This window comes from Opisthocomus hoazin, chromosome 4 (genome assembly GCF_030867145.1).
Source record: "Opisthocomus hoazin isolate bOpiHoa1 chromosome 4, bOpiHoa1.hap1, whole genome shotgun sequence".
NCBI lineage: Eukaryota > Metazoa > Chordata > Aves > Opisthocomiformes > Opisthocomidae > Opisthocomus > Opisthocomus hoazin.
Window position 1 is genome coordinate 31833898 of NC_134417.1, and position 23237 is coordinate 31857134.

At 41.5% G+C, this 23237-nt stretch overlaps 1 protein-coding gene across 13 annotated transcripts in view; it reads left to right on the forward strand.

Moving 5' to 3' along the window:
• The window catches only part of TNS3 (tensin 3), a 250157-nt gene that overhangs the window by 143140 nt on the left and 83780 nt on the right, over positions 1-23237 (forward strand). For 12 of the 13 annotated variants that reach the window (XM_075418527.1, XM_075418528.1, XM_075418524.1 and 9 more), the window contains 5 exons: positions 36-96; positions 243-318; positions 4014-4143; positions 4645-4710; positions 7445-7549. In XM_075418527.1, coding sequence (XP_075274642.1) covers positions 36-96; positions 243-318; positions 4014-4143; positions 4645-4710; positions 7445-7549 — 438 coding nt within the window. The remainder of the gene's footprint in view (positions 1-35; positions 97-242; positions 319-4013; positions 4144-4644; positions 4711-7444; positions 7550-23237) is intronic. The other variant, XM_075418525.1, reaches the window with a different exon arrangement.

A 23237-nucleotide genomic window follows, 5' to 3' on the forward strand; every position in this document is an offset into this window, starting at 1 on the left:
TTACAAAACAGTATTTTCTGTTGGCTTCTTTTCAGCTTGCCGGCCTTTTCTGAAGTTATACCAGGCTATGCAACCAGTGTATACATCTGGAATATAGTAAGTCATAAACATTTTCCTTTATGTTTGAATCCAGGTTTTAATTCTCATAATTGCAGAATTACATAGTCTTTTTTTCTTTTTTTCTCTTTTTTTTTTGTTTCCTTAAACCATAAATTTTGTTTTTTCTTTTCTGTCCTGTTAAGTAGCATAGGGCCAGAGAATCAAAGCCGAATCTGCATTGCTATAGACCCTGCCCAGCTTTTGAAGGGAGATATTATGGTAAGTTACTTGTATGGAATGAAATTCTAGTGCTGTGCTCTTTAGTTTACAGTCTCTATCCTGGTTTGCATTCTTGTAAAAAAAAATAGATTGAGCAAATGGTTGCAGACATACTACAAAATAGGTTATTAAGTTAATTTAGTCATCATCCTTGAGTTTTATAGGAATCGAAATTCCTATAAAGCTCAGTCTAGAAGTTTTTAGGAGCCAAAGCAATTGCTCTCAGCATTCCCATTTCATAGCATCACCAAGTGCAGTAAGGCCTGTATCGCTGTTTTCTTTATAAAAGTTGCTTCGGGGAGCATTTGTAACTCGGCATTGAAATACCCTTGTCCTATAAATTGGCAAGCAACACGCGCAATCATAAAACTATATACTGTAGAGAAAATACCTCACTCATTCTAAATTGTTCTGCTATTCAAAAAGATGTGATACTGAATAAAAGCTTTCTGATTCTGCAAGCACATGCAGTATTTAGAAGGTAATTTATAGGTGCTAATATATTGTGTGTGATTCCCTGTGTGCAAAGCGTAACTGTGGTTGAATTGCAGTGCTGTCGTTTTAAATCTCTCTGCTTTCTCTCTCGCTTGTCATACACAGTTATGCACACAGAAAGGAAAGAAAGATAGTTATCGTACCTTTTAATTTGTTAAGACTAAGACGACAGAACGTGTGGAAGGAATGGTGGTGGGAAGTATTGTTAGTATTCCTGGTCTATTCTAGTAGGTTGTAGAACTTTTTTTATGCGCCACTTTGAGAAACGTTGGACCTCAGTGTAAGGCGTCCTTGGTTTCAGATTCTTTTCTTCCCTGCTTCTTTTTTTTTCTTCTTTTGAAATAATTTTTTTTATTGTCCTTCCTCCTTCTTCCTGTCCTACTTTCCCTCCCCAGTCAGTCTAGTATATTGTTTTTCCTTTCTTTCACTGAACAAAGGAGAAACAATTTTTAAGTATACTTGTATAAATTAGTATACTCTGGAGGTGTGGGACAGTTTCAGATGCAGGAAGATTTGTTACTCGTCAGAGGACTGTTGGTTCTAAGAAAATAGAATAGATCACAAAAGAAATCAGTCTGAGACAGATTCTGTATCTCTCAAATGTCTGTTTAAAATGAAAAATGAGCACATAACTCTTCAGTAATGCAGTAATGTTCATATGATTTTAAGAGAGATCAGCTTCATTAGTCCCATTGGAGGTAAGTCTGCTGAGCAAGCCAGTGTCTTATTCAGCATGGTGGTATTTTCTAAACAAAGACTTCACTTCAGTTTTGAGTATTTTTTTTTTACTATGTCTAAATAAGAACATCAGTGTTTTCAGGAAAAAGAAAAACCTATGGGATGCTCCACCTCCAATTCTAAAAGATTTAACCGCTTGAAGTGCATGGATTTAAAAAACAAAACAAAACAAAGCAAAAAAAACTTGCTTGTCTTGGGTTTAGAGAATTTGTGAACACGATGCGAGTTGTATGTGGCGTTACTGCCTGGCCACAGGTGTTGAAGAGCTGCGCTGACACCTGTAGATGCATATAGGTGTTTCCCAGCATATTGTAGTGGCTGGCGTTAATTCTCGAATGTGGCATCGGAAGGTAGTGGAGTCAGAATTCAAAGTTAAGCTTAGACTTTGTTGAAAGCTGGTTATATATAGTGAGCACTAAAAGATGTTTTCAGTAGACTTTTACTGATTGTAAGAGAGGCCAGATTTTCATAAACAATTACAATTCTATATAACGTTGTTTAGGCGATACTAAGTTAAAATCATTCAAGGCTGTTATTTTGAATTGGAAAGCAGAAAGAAGCAGGGACCACGTAGTTCTCTAAACTGACCCAGATTCAGCATTTTTATAAACAGGATTATGCGGAAGACAGTAGACTCTGAGTAAATCCAGAAAGTGTGCAAAGCCAGAACTCTTACAAGTTGGAGGATAAAATGTATTGTTCAGGTATTTAGTCTTCTGCATCTTCAGAAACTCTCGTGTATGATCCACGTGTAAAATATTGTTTAAACAGCTAAAGAAGTTAAATTGTTAACACAAAATTGTGGAGGATTGTATATGAACTTAAAGAAGCTCTTAAGTCTTTTCAAGCTTCTTTTTGTTCACATAATTAAATGGAATTATCACAGTTACTTTTTTGGAGCAGGTTATGTCTCTAGTGAGGGGCTCTCTTGATGCCCTTTCTGTCCATTTTTCACTGCTGGGCAAACTTGCAATTTTCATCCTTTACGATGGTGTTTTGCCTTTACGTAGAGTTGCTGGGCATAGTGGAGAATGAGCATTTGTTGATTCCTGAATCAAGCAATGTAACTGTAATCCTACGTGTCGGTAATTTAAGGGACTGACTTGTGGCCGTGGTTCTAGTGAAATGGTGCTGGTAGTTGTGTTGGACTAAGAGGAAATAGATCCCTTCAAGAGGCAGAGATTTGTATGCTGTTAATTTTAGTGGGTGTAAAGCACTGTTTAAAATAAGAAGCAAATACTATTTTACCTGGTATTACCACTGTGCTGTAGGGGATTCTCTTTTAAAAAGCAAAGAAACAAAACAACCCCAGATCCTCACTTTCAGGTAAAATAATGCTTACTTGCATAGAGAATCTCCCAGCCTTCATAAAGGGTTAGGAATATGCGGCTTCTGTAGAGACTACCTGAAAAATAGCCATCTCTGGTATACGGGCTGAAATGTTTCAGAAGTTGTACTATGTGCCACGTATATAGCCAGCACTGATTAACTTCTGCAGTTTAAGGCATCATGGGGTTACTGTAATGAAGGGTAGAAAGCAACAGCTTATGTTATATTTTTTCAAATCTTGTAGCGAGAAGAATTTCATAACTATATTTTAATCCCAACTTTCAGAAGCATCCTTCTTAAACCCACTATATGTTTCTTTGTATTACTTCTGTCTGAATAACTGTTTGCGCTTCGGTTATCCAGTATTTTCTGTCTAGAACACTTTTCTCAGCCAGCCTTTACAAAAGGTGATTTTTTGTTGTCTTTTTAATGTGCTTCAGTAACATCTGCTTTGTCATAAAATCCTGATGTCATCATTAAATTTTCAGCCTTGTGAGTAAAGTTACCAAAATTTTTATGTATTCCTTTAAGAATACTGAGTGGCTTTGTATGACAGTTGACTCAGAGAATCGGTAGGTAAAATATCCATAGGTCTAGTCTAAGGGGGGATGGTGCTAGAGAGTAGGTGTATTGTGTTCACCTTTAGCTGCTGAAATTTATGCTAGACATGAGTTGTGTGTTCTTCTAGCCAAGGTGTCAAAAATGCTACCAACTGCCTGTAGTAACATAAACCAAAATCCTATTGTTAATACAGTAGGTTTTGAAAAAGTACTGAAATAGAAGCAAGCCTGCAAGCTGATTACATCTAAAAATTCTGCATATTCTTCAGTTATTTTGAAATGGATATGCTATAATTGTACTAACAAGTGTTGTGATTCTGAATCATAATCTACTGACTGGTGACTGATAGTGGTGAAAACAGTAATTACTATTTTTACACATCCATAACTATCTTGCCTTGGGCCTGTATAATTTTAAAGGATTGAATAATGCATACCCTGCTTGTTACAACATCAGAGGTGTCTGCAGTAAATTGCGCTGTGGCCGCTTTACTTAGCGAGTAAGGAATACGCACAGGTTTGTTCAGATTTGTAAGAAATTGCTTTCTGACAGGTTTCTCTCTGTCTTTCTAGCTGAAGTGTTATCACAAAAAATACCGGTCAGCTACTCGTGATGTGGTTTTTCGCCTTCAGTTTCACACTGGGGCTATTCAAGGACATGGCCTGGTGTTTGGCAAAGAGGACTTGGACAATGCCAACAAAGGTGCTCGCCTGCTGTGGTTGGTTGGATGCGTGTGTGCCTGTGCGTGTGATGATCCTCTTCAGGACTTGTTTGCAAAAGGATTCTTGGCTTTTTTCTATCCCTGTTTTTAGGGAAAGAGAGACTGCTTTGTGTTAGTTAACCCATAGCATGTAACACAGGTAAACCCCTAGTGAGAAGAAAAGCTCTTCAAGTGAGTTAACTTGTCAAAATAATTCAGATACTCCTCCATAGTCCTTATAGCCTCCCCTCACATTTATCAAAGCAACAGACATTTGCTTAAAATGGTGACAGAACTCCAGCTGACACTTATGTGGTCTTTTCCGGAGAGTGTGTGGGGCAAAGAATGTGGCTTTTTTAGAAGCAAATCAATAAACTGCGAGTGAGAACGGAAGAGTGAGGAGCATATGTGTATTCATAGCTATAGGGAATCCTGATTTCCGAGTTGCCTTGGAACTGATTTCCTGGGAGACAGCTTGCTGAAAGACTGTCCTTTGTTTTCAGATGACCGTTTCCCTGATTATGGCAAAGTGGAATTAGTGTTTTCAGGAACTCCAGAGAAAATTCAAGGTGAGTATACAGGATAAAAAATACACCTAGTTTGAAAATAAACCACATTGAAATGCACACTTTTTAAAAATAATTCTTTTTTCCTCTTTTATTCCACTTCTCTTGTAGATGATCTGGAATTCAGCTTTACTGTTAAAATATGTAATGCAGTTACTGATTTAAATTTGAAAATTTTAATGAAGACACTGCATTTACATCAGCATAGGAGTGATCAGATTTTGTGTTAAAACTATAATAGAACAGTTACTGGCAAGCAGTAGAAAACATTTGTACATCTATGTAAAACATGCATAGTATAGGTAGGTTGTCCTGGCAGAAGTGACAGCAGTGGCCTATCCCACAACCTTTTTTGGATGTTGTCATAACTGATTACGTTTGCAGTGGTGAAGTTTGGACTGTTGTCAATTTAGCATAAAGAAATACAGCTGTAGCTTTGTTGGAAATGCTTCTTCCCTGAAGTTGACTTGTAGGGTGTATCCTGTATGCCTCCAGAATTCTGTGATAATATGTCTAAGGTCATAGATAATTATGACTTGCAATAAGAACTAAAGATCTTGTTTTATACTGCGGTTTAATTCTGTTCATGGATGTGTTCTCACTCATTTTATGGTGTCCCAAAAAGTATGGATTTTGCCTGAGACTGAATGAAACCCAGATATTCTTAACTGTCTCGTACATATTCCCATTCTGTGTCCTATGAATTGCGTGTTTTCCTTTTCTTTTTTTTTCCCCCACAACTTTGATCACTTAAAAACTTGCAGTAGCAGCCATTAAGAAGTTGGGTTCTGTCCAGCTGAACACAAAGATCTCATTTAGCTTGTTGGAAAGCCGTGTAAGAAAAACAGTTTTATAAATAAATTTGACTAGCTTGTTCTAAATATTTCTGGATAGTAAATACTTGAAGTGAGGCCAGCTGACGTGTCTAAAACGGGATCAAATTTAAGTCTCCCTTCCTTAGATGGCAAATCAGAGGTGTGTTTTTTAGCAGGCTCCGAGTTGCTGGGAAGTGAGGTTCTAAGTAACTGGAAATTTGTGTTCAATTGCTTTCTGAGGGATTAACTGGCTAGGAAGAGAGTTCAGCTTGAAATATTTATTTGCAATTTCTGCAAAAGTACTTTTTCACATCTGAAAATATTATAGAATCATAGAATAACTGCAGAGTATCTCTTGTCCATCCTCCTGCTGAAAGCAGGGTCATTGGATCAGCCGGATTGGACGCGTTTGACCAGTGCTTTGTCCAGTCAAATCTTGAACACCCCCAAAGATGGAGACTTCATAGCCTCAGTGGGTGGACTGTTCCAATGTCTGACTGTCCTCACAGTGGACTTATCTCTTCCTTATATTGACTCTAAACTTCTCTACATTGAATTTATGCCTGTTCCTTGTTGTCCTTCCACCTTGCTCCCACCTGGCTCTGTCTCCTCCATGGCCTTCGGGGCGTTGCTGTCAGGTCCCCCCCAAGGCCATCTCATCTCAGACTGAAGAAGCCCCGGTCCCTCAGCCTTTCCTCACATCGCAAATCCTTCAGTCCTGACCACCCTGGTCGCCTTCCCCTGAACTTACTTCACTTTATTCATAGCTTTCTTGTATTGTGTAGCTCGAAACGGGACACAGTACTCTAGAAAATAACTGACTGTGATACAGTTTTTAAGGAAGAATGCACTTGCTAAGAAGATGAGACACCTAAATATTTAGGTAACAAAATTCATAAATCTGCCTTGTGATCAACATCATCCCAGAGACTCTCTACAGATGGCTTTTTTCTGCCTGCAGAAAGAGGTACAGGACCATAGCGTTCTTGTCCTTCCAATTTTAACTATCGTTGTTTTGAAAGTCACAGCATGTGCATAACACTCTGCTGCTTTACAACAATTTACAATAGGACTTGCTTCTCCAGACGCAGATGAAGAGTTGATAACTGAGGATTTCTCTGTTGCCTAACCTAGACAGAGGAGCAAAAGCAGAAAACTGATTTGATTTCTGTCAGTGTCAAAGCCAAGTCCAAAGCTGTGAGCTCTTGATGCCTGTGCTTTACTTTTGAATCACTGGACCACACCTAAATTCCTCATAGTATACACTTAAAAGCTGAATATTATTTTATGCCTCGTTAAGGGCACAAAAATGTGGATTACTGCTGAAAATTCCAGTTGTGTTTGGCAGAGCATACTTAACACCTTGAAGGCAAGCTGCCCCATCTGAGGTTGTGCCAGAAGGCTGGAGAACGGATGAAACAGCGTAGCTGGCACCTTGGGGGAACGGGGAGGGACACGGAGTGGCAGTTTTCAGCTCGCTCTATTTATCTTTAGTGATAACTTACTCTGGTATCAGAATGATAACCTGTAACAAAGTCTTCTTTTGTCATGCCTGTATATCTGTTTGTAGATACTTGTGCTTTCATTCTGAAAAGCTCTTGTTTTATCATGCCTGCCTATATGGCTGGGTGGATCTGTTAGTTGTGTTTAGGGGCTGATCCAAGTTATCCAAGCTACATCATAATCAAGAAGCTCAAGATAAAATTCTCTGCTTGTACCTTCTGTAACGAAATACAAATTCAGCTCTTTTTAGATGGTTTGTATAACCTTTCTTTCCCTGTTGCTGTTGCTTATATTTCAGAATATGGTATTGCAGTTTTGGAAGCAAACTTCTGTCAGAAGGCTGCATATACGTGTGCATGTATGTCATTACAAATGTGGCAATGATAGTTTTTGGCCTCAATCAAATGTTTGTTTTTTAGGATGTGAACACCTGCAGAATGACCACGGTGTGATAGTTGATTACAATACCTCAGACCCACTAATACGCTGGGATTCCTATGAAAATGTGAGCCCTGATGGGGAAGGTGAGTAATTTGGTCATGTGAGACCAAGGCAAAACCTTTCACAACAGTGCCAGAGCATTTGAAAGGGAGGAAGGGAAGCTCGTTTGCTTGTGTCTAGCTGCCTACCCTTCGCTGTTTAGCTTTAGCAGGTCTAATGCAAAGAAAACTGTAGTAGTTGTTTAAGAGAGATTCTTGTTAATGCGCTGAATTGGATTGACACACAACTGGTTGATACAAGGTACTTTATTATTTGTAAATTTGCTTAAAAAAAAGTTTGTGTTCTGAAGCTTCTAGTTGGAATCCTAATACAGAATTTTAAGAACAAGAAAATAACGTGATGAGTTTGTAACCTGAAGTACTTACTCGGTTATCTGGAGTGTTGCTGGAGGTGCGCTAGGCTATTGAGTTAGCAAGCAGCAAAGGATGTGCGTATTTGAATATTTCCCCTCATAAATTTCCCTGTTTCTGAATTGCTCTTTTATTTCTTAGATTTTTTTTCTTCTGTAATCTGCTGATACATGCAGAAGATGAAAGACTCCAGTAGCTGCCTTCAGCTTCTGACTCCAGCGTGGATGCTTTCCTGATGCTTTGCTGGAGTTAATGTTGTGTTTTGAATGGATATGATTTTCCTGTAAGGACTCAAAATGTCACACCTGTGTCTGCACACCTCAGTGCACATGCAAGCCTAACATTGTTGCAAGTAAAAACATGAGAGAAGGTATTGAGTGGATGCCAACATTCTTGTTTTGACAACTCTCCTGTTACGAAATGAGAGAGAGGTAGGGCTATTAGCCACTCTCTAGGCTCAGTTTCCATTGATTTTTATAATCTGAATTCAGCACTGACAATCCAGTGACTGCAACGGTGAGGGTTTTGGGAGCAGAGGCATACTGGGAGCTTGACATTTTTTCCACTGTATTGCTCTTCTGCAGGAGTATTTCCTAATCCACAGCAGGCTCCACTCTGCAGAAAACTAGGGGAAAAAAGAGGGTGCAAAGAGAACAGTCGTTTGGCACTGTTACGTGGGGCAGGTAGAGCACTCCCTAAGAAGTCATCAGAGGTTTTGTGGTTGGAGAAGTCTGTGCAGTGTCTTCTAGAAGGTGTAACATCAGAGAGACTGCATCTTGGCTTAAGAAGGTGTCTCAGTTTTTACCGAGGATGTTTCTGTATTATTTGCTTCCTCTTTTTACCCCATCTTTTTCCTCCTCCTTTGTGTATACATAGCCCTCAGCAAGCAATACCCTGATGTACAATAGTTTTTAATTGCTAAGATTGATTGGATAGGCAGATTTGACCTTCTCATCCTCATGCATTGCATTGTAGGTAACTACAGCAGTAGAGGAAATGGAAAGCAGAGATAGATGTGTAGGCAGCACACTGTTGGAAGATACAGAACTGTATGCTGCTCAAGTCATGTAGAAGACTTGATCACTGACCATTCACAAGTACAATTAGCTTATTTTCCTGATGTTCAGAAGTCATACATGCCACTTAATAGGCTTTTATGTGTAATTTGTGTGCCTGATATCTTTTTAATTACCTGAGTTATAACATAAATATGATGTGTTAGCACAGATATTGAGAAGTTTGTTGTGCATCTACAGAGAAGTCACTGGAGTTGAAGCTGAGAATGTACCATAAGAGCATAAGATGTATCCAGATATGCTTTTCTCAAGGAAACATTTAGGAGGCATAGTGTTATCCTGTGATGCTCAACAACCAAATTGCAGGCAGAACATTGATCTCTGCGTAGATTGGGCAAAAGATCCAGATGGGCTAAAGCACGTACACAGGAGACAGCTAGATTTTTCTCTTAAGGGTGTGATGTGTACTTAACACAAAGGTAAGCTTAGTCAGCTGCTCTAGGTAAACATGGGTTGCTTAGGTCTTCTTTTATATAGGATTTATGAACATGAGGACAGGCTTCTCCTTATGGTTTGTTACAGCAGTTCAATATCATGCTTTTGCATTAAAAACTTGTGTTGAGTTCTAGTTTTCACCACGGGTGAGAGACCACTAAGAGGAGATGCTGATTTCACATCCAGAAAGTGAGCCAAGTAACACCTTAGAGTCTGAAGCCTTTAGCCACAATCCTGAAGGCAGAGAGAGAATCTTTTCTGTACCTGATGATTTCAGTTTCTTCTCATAAGTACTGTTGCTCTTCAGATCCCTTGGCAAGTGTTTCTAGTATGTTGCAGTAAGGATACTCCGTATTAAACTGAAGATTTTATGAAGTTTCTCGGTCTAAGTTTGTATCCTCAAGCAGATTTCCTCCTTCTCGAGCAGTAGATTATCACAGACTGCTGTTATGCTGATTTAAAAGTATGCAGTCAAATGCAGGATTTGGAACCACAAGAATCAGGTCACCTACCGCCACTGCCATTGGTTTTCTTGTGCTTTTAAAGTCATGGTACTTGTGAAGTCTTGTGTGTGTTTTGTGGGCAGGAAGGAGCAGAAATGACTTTTGATCTTGCTGAGTAGTGTCTTTTGGTTTTTTTTTTTCTCCTTAAGGCATCACTTACCGTACCATAGGTGTGTATGGATTTACAAAAGATTGCTCATTTGCTGCAAAATAGCAAGTTCACCACAAAGATACACCACCTGTGGCCACGAAGGAGTGGCTGCATCTTCTGTTGTCAAGAGATTTAAATGTGGCCCAATTCCTCTTGATAATCACAGAATAGTAGGGGTTGGAAGGGACCTCTGTGGGTCATCTAGTCCAACCCTCCTGCTGAAGCAGGGTCACCTACAGCAGGCTGCACAGGACCTTGTCCAGGTGGGTCTTGAATATCTCCAGAGGAGGAGACTCCACAACCTCCCTGGGCAGCCTGTGCCAGGGCTCCGTCACCCTCTGAGGGAAGAAGTTCTTCCTCATGTTCAGACGGAACTTCCTCTGCTTCAGTTTGTGCCCATTGCCCCTTGTCCTGTCACTGGGCACCACTGAAAAGAGCTTGGCCCCATCCTCCTGACACCCACCCTTCAGATATTTATAAGCATTTATTAGGTCCCTTCTCAGCCTTCTCTTCTCCAGGCTGAACAAGCCCAGTTCCCTCAGCCTCTCCTCGTAGGAGAGATGCTCCAGTCCCCTCATCATCCTTGTAGCCCTTCGCTGGACTCTCTCCAGTAGCTCTTCATCTTTCTTGGACTGGGGAGCCCAGAACTGGACACAGTACTGCAGATGGGGCCTCACCAGGGCAGTGTAGAGGGGAAGGAGAACCTCCCTCGTCCTGCTGGCCACACTCTTCTTGATGCACCCCAGGATTCCAATGTTGAATGTCCAACATCCAATAATGATGTTTTTCAGTTGACAACTTGGATATTGTAGCTCGCATACTTTCAGCTGCAATTCGCTGTCTTCCTTTGGATTGCTAAGGTCATGCGTGTCTCTGTAGTTAGACTGATTTGCTGATTGGGATTGTTCGTGATAATATCTTGGGAGTAGTTTGAAGTGATCGACTAAACTAACATTGGCTTAGTAGCAATTGTTGTCATTAAAAACTAGTAAAAGCAATTAGTGCGTGTAATTATGGCATTTGGGGCAGGGAAGAGGGGGTGCTGTGGTAAATGAGTAGTGATAAATGAGTATGAAGCATTTTCTATGGGAGCAGAGAGTTGAAAGAAGCAAATAATCCCTTCCCACTCCCTGAAAGACTTTTCATATGCTTTATATTTCTCTCTCTCTCTCTCTCAAATACCAAATGACAACCAGTTTTGAAAAAGCTCCTCCCCCAACCAGAGGGAAGAGGTAAATAGAAAATATTTGACTTGTCTTTTGAGTTTGCCTTTTTGTTTTGTTTTGGTTTTTTTTTTTTACTTTTCAGCGATAATTTTCAGGATTATTACTTGGCATAGTGAGTAAGAGATACTGTTGTTAGAACAAACACTTCCCTTGTGCTGAAAATGCAAGTCTCCTTTTTGAAAGGAACCATGGGTTTGCATGGAACCCACCGGAGGATCCTGGTACGAGCCTGGGCTTTAAGGTGTTCTGAAAATAAAATCAGAGATGCTAAAATCAAAATGAAATGTATTGCCAAGGAGCAGAAACTCATTTTGATAGAGAAGGTGACTGTTCCTGTTGCTTTTGCCCTCTGACTGCTTTATCTCAGGTTTATTCTAAGCATCCCGGTAGCTAGCTAAGATGATTCTAGAGGGAGAACGAATCTACCATGAAAGAACTCTGTCTTGAGATGATGACTGTGGGATATGTGTGACTGGGATGCTATACTGCCGTTTGTATGTGCAGCATTCAGTTAGTCAAGACGCTGGATTTTTTGGTTTCGGTTTGGTATTTTTACTAAAGAAAACTGGTAAGCGTCAAATATTACAGTTGATCAAAACAATATTTATTTTAGTTTGACTGAATTCAGTGTATTGGCAAATCCACTTGGTTCTTGTTCAGTTTTCCATTTTAAGACATTTCACTTATTTTAACAGCTACTGAATCCCTGTTATCTCCCAGCTCTATAGTCTGTGGAAAGAAGAGAACATGAGCGCATGTTAGAAATTGCTTAAAATGACAAGGGAAGGACTTTCAGCAAGTCTTTACAAAGCAGGAACTGAAGTTGTCTTTCTCAACAGAACCTTGCTGCTTGTTTCCTAGCAAAGTGGGTTTGCTTGCTTAACAGTGTTTGATGATTAGAAAAGAAACAACTTCGGAAACAAAAGGATCTTTTTAATTCAAGCCAAATAGGGTAGGGATGAGTGAATCCAAATTCCTGCATCTCAAGAGTGTTGCTTTACAAATTTTCTAGCCTTTTGTAACTTCAATAATTAGTCAAAAATTGCCAAATGTTTAAAAACTAGTTTGCCTCTGCTCTTTTCATAAAGGAAAATATCTGAGAAGTGTCTCCAGGTAGGCAATAACCAACATTCTGGTATGCACCCATGTCATGTGGTTAGATGGGATGTTTGTCTTCTACTGAAATTTTTTCTCCTCTTCAGCCCAAAGTAAACAGCTATTCAGCTGGGAGGTGCCCGCTTATGTAGTTAAACACTTGTTTTCCCAGAGGGCCCCTTCAGTATTGCAAAACTCAAGGGCTGAGGCAAAACTACTTGGCTTTGGTACCTTAACAGGAATGCAGATGCCTACCAAAGAAAACAGCAGGTTTGACGCCTTTTCTGGTGAGTGAAGCTGAAGGAGAAATTGGTAGTGAATAAATGGTAATTCCAGCTTTTAGTCACCAGCTGGATGCAGTCTTCTTTGAGACAAAGAGGGGGTTGTTAGAAGGTAGGGATGAAAATGTGTCCTGCAACAATTTTCCCTCTTTCTATTTGACAGTGAAAATAGGAACATCTATAGAAAACAGAAAAATTTACCGTATAAAGTGCTGCCAGCTTGCAGCAGTATCTGAAATGCCTTGGAGTGTCTGCCTGTAGTTGGTTTTCTCTGAGGAAACTTCTCTCTTCTATTTCTTGAAGTTTTGTATGTGATTTTCTTATATATGTAATTTAAATCTGGTTAGTCTTCTTAATCGAAACTGACAATGAGTTGGAGATAAACTAGTATAGAATGGTTTCTTTTGTATGTTAGTAACATTGAATACAAACATAGCATTGCAAGGTTTCCTTTCTACTTGTGCAGCAAGAGGTAATTCTCTCCTTTAATACCGAATTGATTGTAACAGTACTATGGCTTAAATATATTTCTAGCTCAAAATGTTTAAGACTAAATATAAGTTAATGAAGGTGTTTTCAAGACTGTGCTTGATTAGCCAAGATTGCTCTGGAATGTAATCTCTTATTTTGGGGTTTTTTAGGGGTTTTGTTTGGTGTTTTTTGGTTAACAACAACAACAAAAGGTACTTTGGATAGGTCAGGAGCTGATGGTGAAGTGCAGTCAAGGGCCAGGCTTTGAAAGGGTTTACTGATTCAGAGTGACTTTTTTTGGCTCGTTTTTAGAGTGTTTCTTAAGGCATACTGAATGCCTTTTGGAAAGTCTTGAGCATTTAGTTAAGTGCTAAGCTGAGGTCCAGAGCTTGGCCTGTCAAGTTCTACAGAATTTTTTTTTTTTTTTTTTCTTTTACCCAAACATGAGCATATCAAGAAGGTGGTGTCTGAAGTGAGGAATGACGTGCATTTTACTTAGTGCGCTGGGACATTAATTTTGCTAGGTACCATTTGTCAGTCCTGCTGAATTTAAATTTATCTCAGATAAAAACAGAAAACCTCCCAAAATGCCAAGTGCCAGAGAGGGACAGTTATGCTTAATATAAATATTGAAAGTTTTGTGTCTGAAAAGAAGAATAGATGAGAAGCAGAGTTCCTTCAACATTTACCCTAGGCCCCTGGTTTTTATGTTAGCCTCTTGCCTCTGACTGCCTGTACTTCCCTTTCTCTTTCCTGTGAATTTATTTGCCCTGAATTCTTTGTCAGCTCCTACTTGGATATTCTCCTGTACCTTTTCTGCCTTTCATGCTGTGAAGGTTGTTTGGGCATATTTGCCTCCACGTTCCCTGGTATCAGTGTGTTTAACAGTGCACAGGTTTATTTGAAGCACAGATCGTGCACATCAAATAATTAAAAAGCGACTGCAGAGCCGATTACTTGCTTTCAAAAAAATGCCTTTTTAATGCCTTCCAATTGATTTCTGTCCTGTCTCAGTAGTAGACAGTGGTGTTATCCCAGGGATGTTACTCACTAGCCCTTTGCTAAAGGCTTTCATTACGCTTTTAGACAGAAAGTCCACAGGGTGAAATTTGGGTGGTTTAATGGATGTTTATGGTAGTTTATGGTACATTCAGAGATCTTTTGCAGTTCTATTTTTGTGAGACTATGCAAAAGATGTCTCTCTTCAGCACAGGAGGTTACAGACAGTACAAATTTGGAGGAAGGTGACACACATGACTGTGGCTAGTATTCTCTCTTCTTCCCCTATTTTCTACGTGTTGCCCAAGGCCATTATCTCGGGGCCATGTAACACTGCTTTTTGAAGCAAGTCTTTCTTTGCCCCACTTATTTGGGTTCCTGAGCAGGCCTACGTTTACCTTTTAGCATGTGTCTGTTTCTTGGTCATGTCAACTACAATCTGATGTTGTCAATATTGTTAATTTAAACACTGATGTCCAAATCAATATCTCCTTCTGTGTACAGATACCACAGGAGAAGCCAGTTCGCCCAATTTTACAATCTGCTTAACAGCCTAGGCTGCATAAAGAGTCCTGAAAGGCAAACCTGTGCCACAGGTGCGCGTTCCTTCCCTGCGCCTGCTTCTGGAAGAACCCTTCCCCTCTGTTGGGAAGGGAATAGGGCGTCCCACCTGCTTAGTGTCATTAGACAATGAAAAATAATTCATGTATTGGAGATCTTTTTTTTTTCCTGTAACGCCTTACTTGCTTGGGAGTAAAATTAGCGTGGCAGCGTCAGAGATTGAAAATGTAACTGGAAGAAATGAAGCAAAAAGTGTTAGTACAAGTTAGATTTTGGTGCTTGTTTGTTCTGTGGCTTTCCCAAAACCAGAAAGAGAAGCAATGAAGTCTCCTGTCCGTGCCTGCACACAAGCACACATACATGGAACTACCTTGTGCATCGTGTTTCTGTGTGAGTGTGCAGTCCAGTAACCAGTCGGAATGTGACCACTGGCCACGGTGCCATCTGCATGCAACGTCGGAGGTTGTGCTGCCTCTCAAGTTAGAATGCATGTGCAGGAATGAACTCGTCCTTTACGATACCGAAGCCATGATAATCCCCACATGGCAAATCTCTGGGACAACTTAGAAAACGAAAGACAGGCTTCAGCATGGAAGCGATTTGGGTTTTTTAGGCCACCGTGAAGCAACAGTAATCCTTTTTCTGGTAAACACCTGAAGTGATCAGATTGTCCCGAGTGACTGTTCTGGGTTTGGGTGCAATTACTGCCCATTTTGCTGGTCCGTTAACATCATGCACCTTGCCTTTTTTGGCTAGATTCCTTTCCAGTGACTCTGTCCTCCTGGTCCAGCTTCAGGGTTTCAGCTAGCCACTACATCGCTCCCTTCTGAAGAAGACTGATGATTTTGTGGTGCAGTGTTCACCCTTCTCTCAAGCATGTTCTGTTGACTGGAAAGGCCTGAGGAGTTTGTGCTTACACCTTGTGCAAAATGTTTTGGTTTGTTACGGATGTGCTTTGGTCAGGAAGGCTTGGCTCTATAATGAGTGTTGGTTTTTGAAGGAGGGCTCTTCCAGCAAATTGGGCATGCATTACTACTGGGATTATCCTGGAACTGTCCGTTTTGTTGAGAGTCTGGCATGCTGGTTAACAAAACATATGTGTTTGTTTCTGCCATTGAATACATACAGCAGGTACTGAAGAACTGAGGGCTCTTCCTGGAAAGGTTTCTGCAGCCAGCATCTTCTGCAAATAGCAGTTCTCTTTAGTGAACCTTAGAAAGATACAGAGAGATTTTTTTTTTCCCTCTTGCCTATGTTTCCAAAGTGGCGTTAATACTTGCACAACCACTTCATGTATGTGCCAGTGTTTTTTTTCTTGACTTTGGAAAAGAGCAGAATGAAAGATTACCTCTCCTGAGTGCCACAATTTTCTATTTCCGTGTCTCATTTTTAAGAGCTACCCATTACATTTGATACTCTGTACAGAATGAAGCATACCACTGTGTAAGTGTCACAGAATCAGGGAATGTTCGGGGTTGGCAGGGACCTCTGTGGGTCACCCAGTCCAACCCCCTGCCGAAGCAGGGTCACCCAGAGCAGGCTGCACAGCACCGCGTCCAGGCAGGGCTTGAATATCTCCAGAGGAGGAGACTCCACAACCTCCCTGGGCAGCCTGGGCCAGGCACTTCTGGTAGTAAAATGTGGTGGAATAAATTCCTCCAAAGCATGAGATAATGACTTTAAGTGACCAACAGCAGAATTTTAGCTGTGCTAATAACAGTAGCAGTCTTTAGTGCAGTCAGCTGACAGTTTTTTCAGTGGTACTTGGTAGTTGCAAGTGAAGCTTTGCTAAAGGTAGTACACTTGTTATTTGTGGACTGATCCCAGAAAGCTGTCCTGGGAATCTCTGCCCCTGCTCCAGCAGTTTCACTTGTTGAATGTTAAACGTTAATCTGTGATGCCTTCTGTTTAAGGCTTGAGTTCTTTGCAAAGATTACCGTGAAAGTCAGAGAGCTTGGAGTCAGACTGCTAAGCAATAAGAGGAAACTGAGTGATGGAGCAGACTTACGTTGAACTTTTAGACAGCCCTTTTAAGCCATTTGTTTTTTTACTGTGTCGTTTTCAGCAACCGTGTAGTGGCATCAGTGTTTTTCTGCTGCTTCACATGTAATGACCATAGCTAATTTTCGCTGGAGGCCTAACAGTATAGTAAGAGAAAAGCCACGACTCGAGGTGAGTGTGCTGTTCCACCTGTAAAGAAGAATAGTGAATTCTGAATCTCAACATTTACTTCGAGTACACACTTGCAGATTAATGGGATTTTCCTGAAGGTGGGCTTTGTTTTTGGGATGAAGGAAAGGAAATAGTTTCACGTAGTTCGGTGACTTTGTAATGCCCTTAAAATTTGCTTGGTGGTTTGTACTTGTGGTGATGTTTCTGTACCACGATATTGTGTTGTTCTTTTGCTGGTTATCCAAGCACAAGCTACTTCAAGTTAAGTCTGTGCTTAAATGACTGAGAAGAGTTTGCAGAAGTAGAGTCAAAGTGACACAATAGATACTAGCTTCTGGACATCGGTTTGCAGTAGTAAATGTGTCAGTATATTCTTTGTACTTTGGATAATGTCACGAGTATTATTTTCTTTTGATCCCTGGCGGGCAAAAGTGGGACGATACGTTATGGTGGTATTCCGAGGGTGAGTTTGTGCTGGCTGGCTCTACCTGTGTTCCGTGCTGGCTGGACAGCAGCCAGCCTCTGCTCTAGAAGCTGTGTTTCGTGAAGCAGGTTTTTTTTACTCCAGAGTACTAGTGAATCATTAAAGTACAAACGTGATCCTTTTGAATGGACGGGAAATCTGCATTAGCATTTGCACAGCATAAAGATTCTGTGGGGTCTTGGATGCCCTCTCCTTTGCTTCTCAAAAGAGTGAAGATGTAAGGACCTCATGAGCCTGAGGGTCCTGCTTGTTAGCATTTTGCTAACAGCAGCCTCCTCAGCTTCCTTTCAGAGTGTTCGTTCGCTTTTTGTGTTTGTGATACATGCGTCGTTTTGTTCAGCCTCATTTATTTTTCTGTTAGAGTCAGGGACTTGAGAAGTGTAGCAAACCAAACAGCTTCCTGACGACTTGGGTACTGCTGTTTGGTGTTGGAAAACTAGCTCCTTAAAACGGAATGCATAGATGAACATCAGCATTTGCTTGGAGGTGTTGGGTATTCAGGGAGAGGGAAAACAGTGGTAGAAGATGACTTCATACCTTTTTCTTTTCTTTCCAATCCATTCTGTTTTCCTCAAATTATAATTCTCTAAAAACTTTCTAAAAATATGTTAAAGGATTGCCAGGTGAATGTTCATGAACGAGGAATTGATCTTGCAGCCTTGGACCAATTTAACAAATTACCAAATACCTACTTTTTATATCACAGTTCGAGAGTTGCACTAAATGCAGTTTTAGGTCTCCAAGTTGTAGAAAGTGCCACAATTGGGCAATCCAAACCTAGAAGATGATACGGATTCACAATGCTGATCCATATATTTTTCCCCCAAACTTTTGATCAGTTCATTTTCACGACCCTTCTCTGCCACTCTGTGCCAGATCAGGTATCATCTGTACCTGCGACAGTCAATGTAAAAACTTTGAAGAGGTACATATTGTAACGTAGCTTACAGAATTTAGACATTCCGTAGCCTGATCTGGACCAGACTGACAGGCCCAGTAATCCAATAGTCCTCAGATGTGGCAGCGTGGACACAACCAGAAGTACCCAGTACAGCAAAGGGGGGGGGGGATGTGCCCCAGAAAGCCCGGACAGAAGAAGCATCAGCAAAACCAGTTGAGTTACACGGTTTGACAACACCTTCCTAAACACATCCGTGGATAGGTTTAACCTGTAGTTATACAGGGCTTGCTTGAGTTCCGAAAGCATTCTGGCTGTGGTTGTGTGGAGTCTCCACTAAGGCTGTCTAGAACAATAAAATTCCATCAGCGTGGTGATCTGTCTGAGTGAGTCTGTTGCAGGTAAACAATCCATAGGAGAAGTTAGTTTATGCAGAGCTGCTATTACCTTGTCCGGGTTTCTGCTGTTAATCTGGGTAGTGCAGGTGTCAGTGTTGTGTCTCAGCCTGTGTTCAAGCATGCTGACTGCAAGATTCCAAGATCACCAGCATGCATGTGCAGAGCAGGCTTAGGAAGGAGCAGAAGAGGCCTGTAATTGAAGCAAGGAATACAGTTGGGTTTTTTTTTTCCTTGCAGAGAACACAAACACAGTGAGACCAAAACTAAATTTGCATCTGAAGTGAGACTCAGCAGTGTTCATTGAGAGTTTTGATTATACCTCTTTGTTTCTCTCTATATCTTTGAGGCAGATGCTGGAAGTTTCCAGCTTACAAGCAATTCTGCATCATCCCAGAGGAGAGAGCCAGTTGTCTGGTTCTGGGAAAGTATTGCCGACATAGCTTGTGTTGTGTGGTGTGTATCTTTTATCACAGTCCTGACTGGTTTCGTGTGCAGCCATTTACTGATCTGCAAAAACAGCCACACTTCACAGAATCACACAGAATCACAGAATTTTAGAGGTTGGAAGGGGTTGTGGGTCACCCAGCCCAACCCCCCTGCCGAAGCAGGGTCACCCAGAGCAGGCTGCACAGGACCTTGTCCAGGTGGGTCTTGAATATCTCCAGAGAAGGGAGACTCCACAGCCTCCCTGGGCAGCCTGTTCCAGGGCTCCATCACCCTCAGAGTGAAGAAGTTCTTCCTCATGTTCAGCTGGAGCTTCCTCTGCTTCAGTTTGTGCCCATTGCCCCTTGTCCTGTCGCTGGGCACCACTGAAAAGAGTCTGGCCCCGTCCTCCTGACACCCACCCTGCAGATATTTATCTGCATTTCTAAGGTCCCCTCGCAGCCTTCTCTTCTCCAGGCTAAACAAGCCCAGCTCCCTCAGCCTCTCCTCGTAGGAGAGATGCTCCAGTCCCCTCACCATCCTCGTAGCCCTCCACTGGACTCTCTCCAGTAGCTCCTCATCTTTCTTGAACTGGGGAGCCCAGAACTGGACACAGTACTCCAGATGGGGCCTCACTAGAGCGAGAGTAAAGGGGGAGGAGAACCTCCCTCGACCTGCTGGCCACACTCTTCTTAATGCACCCCAGGATCCCATTGGCCTTCTTGGCACCCAGGGCACACTGCTGGCTCATGGTCAACCTGTCATCCCCCAGCACTCCCAGGTCCCTCTCTGCAGAGCTGCTCTCCAGCAGGTCTGCCCCAGCCTGTACTGGTGCCTGGGGTTGTTCCTCCCCAGGTGCAGGACCCTGCAATTGCCCTTGTTGAACCTCATGAGGTTCCTCTCTGCCCAGCTCTCCAGCCTGTCCAGGTCTCGCTGAATGGCAGCACAGCCTGCCAGTGTATCCACAAAGAGAAGCGTGTACTTTCTGAATGAGGTTTGAACTGGACTTTGAACTCTTCCATAAGCAATGAACAGGTAGACGTCTTTTGTGCATGCAAGAGCTGTTTTTATCCTTCGTTCAACTGAGAATTCACTGAAGCGTTAACAGTCCCTGAAACAGAAAATGAATGCTGTCTAGTGGCATGGCTGGCTGGTGATGTGTGAATACATCTGTAGTAATGTCTAGAGCAAAAGTTTGCAGCCTGCCCTGTGGTGAGATGCAAGTGTGCTGAAAGGAGAAACGCAGAGGCTCGCTCCCCCTGCTTTGGGCTGATTCCTTCCAGAGACAAAGAACTCCTCAACGCTTGCTGGCTTTTGGGAGCCTGAGAGCAGCAGCGGTGACACAGAAATAAGCATTACCACTGCAGGACTTCCAGAAAGCTTTTCTTGCCTGAGAACTCCAGTAATATACAAGTTCTTGAGGACATGGGTGAGAGTGTCTGACCCGATCATTCGCTGTGGAAGAGCAACATTTTCTAAAGGCTGTTTGTTTTGGGAAAAAGACATCGAAAGCAAGCAATCAGAAGCGTGTGCCTAAATGATCTTGGGAGCTGAAACTCGTTTGGCTTTGTTTGGACATTGCAACAGACTGAGAGAAGAACCACTGTAAGGAAGCAGCTTGGAGGCTGAGTTACCTTTTCAGCTGACACGTTTCCACTCCTTCTTGGCTCCAGGAGTTCAGATGTAGTTGCAGCTGATTGTCCCCTCGGGCTCCGCCCTCACGTTTACATTTTCCTTTGCTTTTTCTGGCTGATACAAGTCTGATGCTTCTTCAGCACGACCATCTACCTCCAGGAGCAGGAACAGCAGCTGCGGCTCAGACAGCAGGAGTAGAAACATTTCTCACCTTTTTAAGCCGAGGTGTTTGCCCTAACTCTGGCTTTCCTCTGTGCAGGGTTTTGCTTAGAGAAGATTAGTTGATTTTAATGAGCCAATGATTGACTATTGCAGGAAGTTCCTGATCGTGTCTAGTGAAGAGGTAAGAAGCTTTGTTGTGGTTCAAGAGCTGGAAATACAAACCGTGTGTATTTCTGTGTGGCTTTGATAGGAGTTAGATGGGAAGAGTTTGCAAGGAATGAGGGCCTGTGTTAGGGAGGGAGAAAGGAAAAGACAAGCACACAGAAGATTTAACCTTGAAGGAATGCAGCTCTGGACTTGTCCAGGGTTGCCCGAAGGTAGAAATATTTATTTACGAGGTTGAAAAAAATAACCCAGATCTCCTGTAACGTTTCCTGCTGCAACATGAACAAGGGTACAGTGTGCAAAGGTCTGTATATGAGCAACCTTCTTTTTTGTTCGCGTGGACTGGGTCAGCACGACTCTCACTGGATTCGTGGTGTATGTGTTCACCTAGCTGGCTTGCGTTTGTGTGTGGTTTCCCAAGTGGTGAATGGACAGGGGGTAGCTGTGTGGACAAGTCAACAGGCTGAAAGACTGAAACCTCTTTTCAACTCCAAAGCCTGCCTTTGGGTATTTGGATTTCAAGAAGGGAAGTACCAGGAGATACAGGCTTGGAAGGAAGCCACGGACTGCGGTATGTGTTGATAGTTCAGCTCGTAATTTTTATAAAAGTTACTCTTTGTGTATTAAACATGGGAATGGAAATACACGCATACCCTTTGGTCTGAGGCTCTCATTTATAAGAGTCCCTGATAGTGGTGTGTGTGTGTAAATCGGATTCAGTGTGGGAATTTTGTCAGGCTTCCGCCTGGGCAATTCAGGGAGTTGGAACAGCTCCTGGGAAGAGAGGTCAGACTGAAAGAAAGCAAGCCCCTTCGGGCTGGTTAACGAAATTCCAGCATTACTTAGGTCTATGCTCTCGTGAACTTCCCTTGTATTTTGACAGCTGTGTTCCTTCTGCGTTTTACGGAGTGTTGCTTCCTCGGAAAGGAGGAGAGCAGGGGTTAAGCTGTGCGCTGAGGTGAGGTATGGAGTGCGCAGGGCCTGGGCAGTGCCTTTACTTAGCAGGCGGAATACACATCTGCGTTGCTAGCGTGTTTGCTCATGTTCTTCAGCCAACAGTGTTCCCTGCCTGTATGCACAGCTTCACTTTTGCCAGGAAGCTGGGTATCACTTTTTGGGGCAAAAGTGGGTAAAGACCAGAGGAAAGTCAAGTCCAAAAGTCTTAATGCAGAGGTATTCCAAAATTCTGGTTCAGGAAAAGGTAGAATATGAAAGTTTTACGTAGTAGAGAGGAATTTCAAAACCTTGTGTTTTGAAGCTTTATAGTATTTGAATAGTTCATTTGTACTGGTTTTATGAACAAATAAACCTTATGTACATAGTTTTTATATATAGAGAGAGCTTATGTAGCGAGAAAAATAATGTGTATGTATGTATTTTATATATATGTACACGCATAAATAAAAATCTAAATCTTGTATTTCTTTTAACTATTTGCATGTTCTCTACTGTGATATCATTGAACCTTTGGAGATAGATTTGTGGTGGTTGTTTGCATTTAAAATAAGTCATAGCTAAGTATTCTGTGGGTTACAGATCTGGGACTGCCGAGTGTAACATTTGGGTAAAACCACTGACGTGTATGTGTGCTCGAGAAGTGTTGACTCTGTCAACAGAGTGTGATACTGCACATTTAATTCCCCCCGACGGAAATGCTATATTTTAAAGTAAAATTATGATTTTTGCCTCATACATTTCATATTCCTTTTAAAGCAAGTTAGGATGAAAAAATTTCTGGATAGAGCTTGTTTTTTACCTTAGTTAAGTTGTGTTCTTTACACTGGACTTGCAGTGACAAATCTTACACAAGTCTGAGGTAAAACTGAATTTCAGATGCTGTTCAGCATCACACACAAGTACTTGTTTTAATCATTACTGGGTAATTACATGTAAGTGCTTGTCATAATTAAAAAAAAAAAACACCAAAAAATAAAACACCCCAAAATTGATCTAAGAATGCTTTCCTACAATGCTGCAAATTGGAAAATAGTTTATATTTATTATGTGCAATACCCATTGTGTTTTCATGATCTGGAACTGCAAGTGTAAATATCCAGACCTGTCAGGAGCAGCTGTGAGTCTTCTTTTTTTCTCGTCTGTTTATAATACAGAATGATGATTTTTTTATGAATAGTTGAGCTTCTAAAAAGGCAACTGCCTACTAGAGCAAAATGGTCTAGTTGCAAGTAAATCGTTTTATCTCACAGCTGCAGGTGTTTCCTTGTG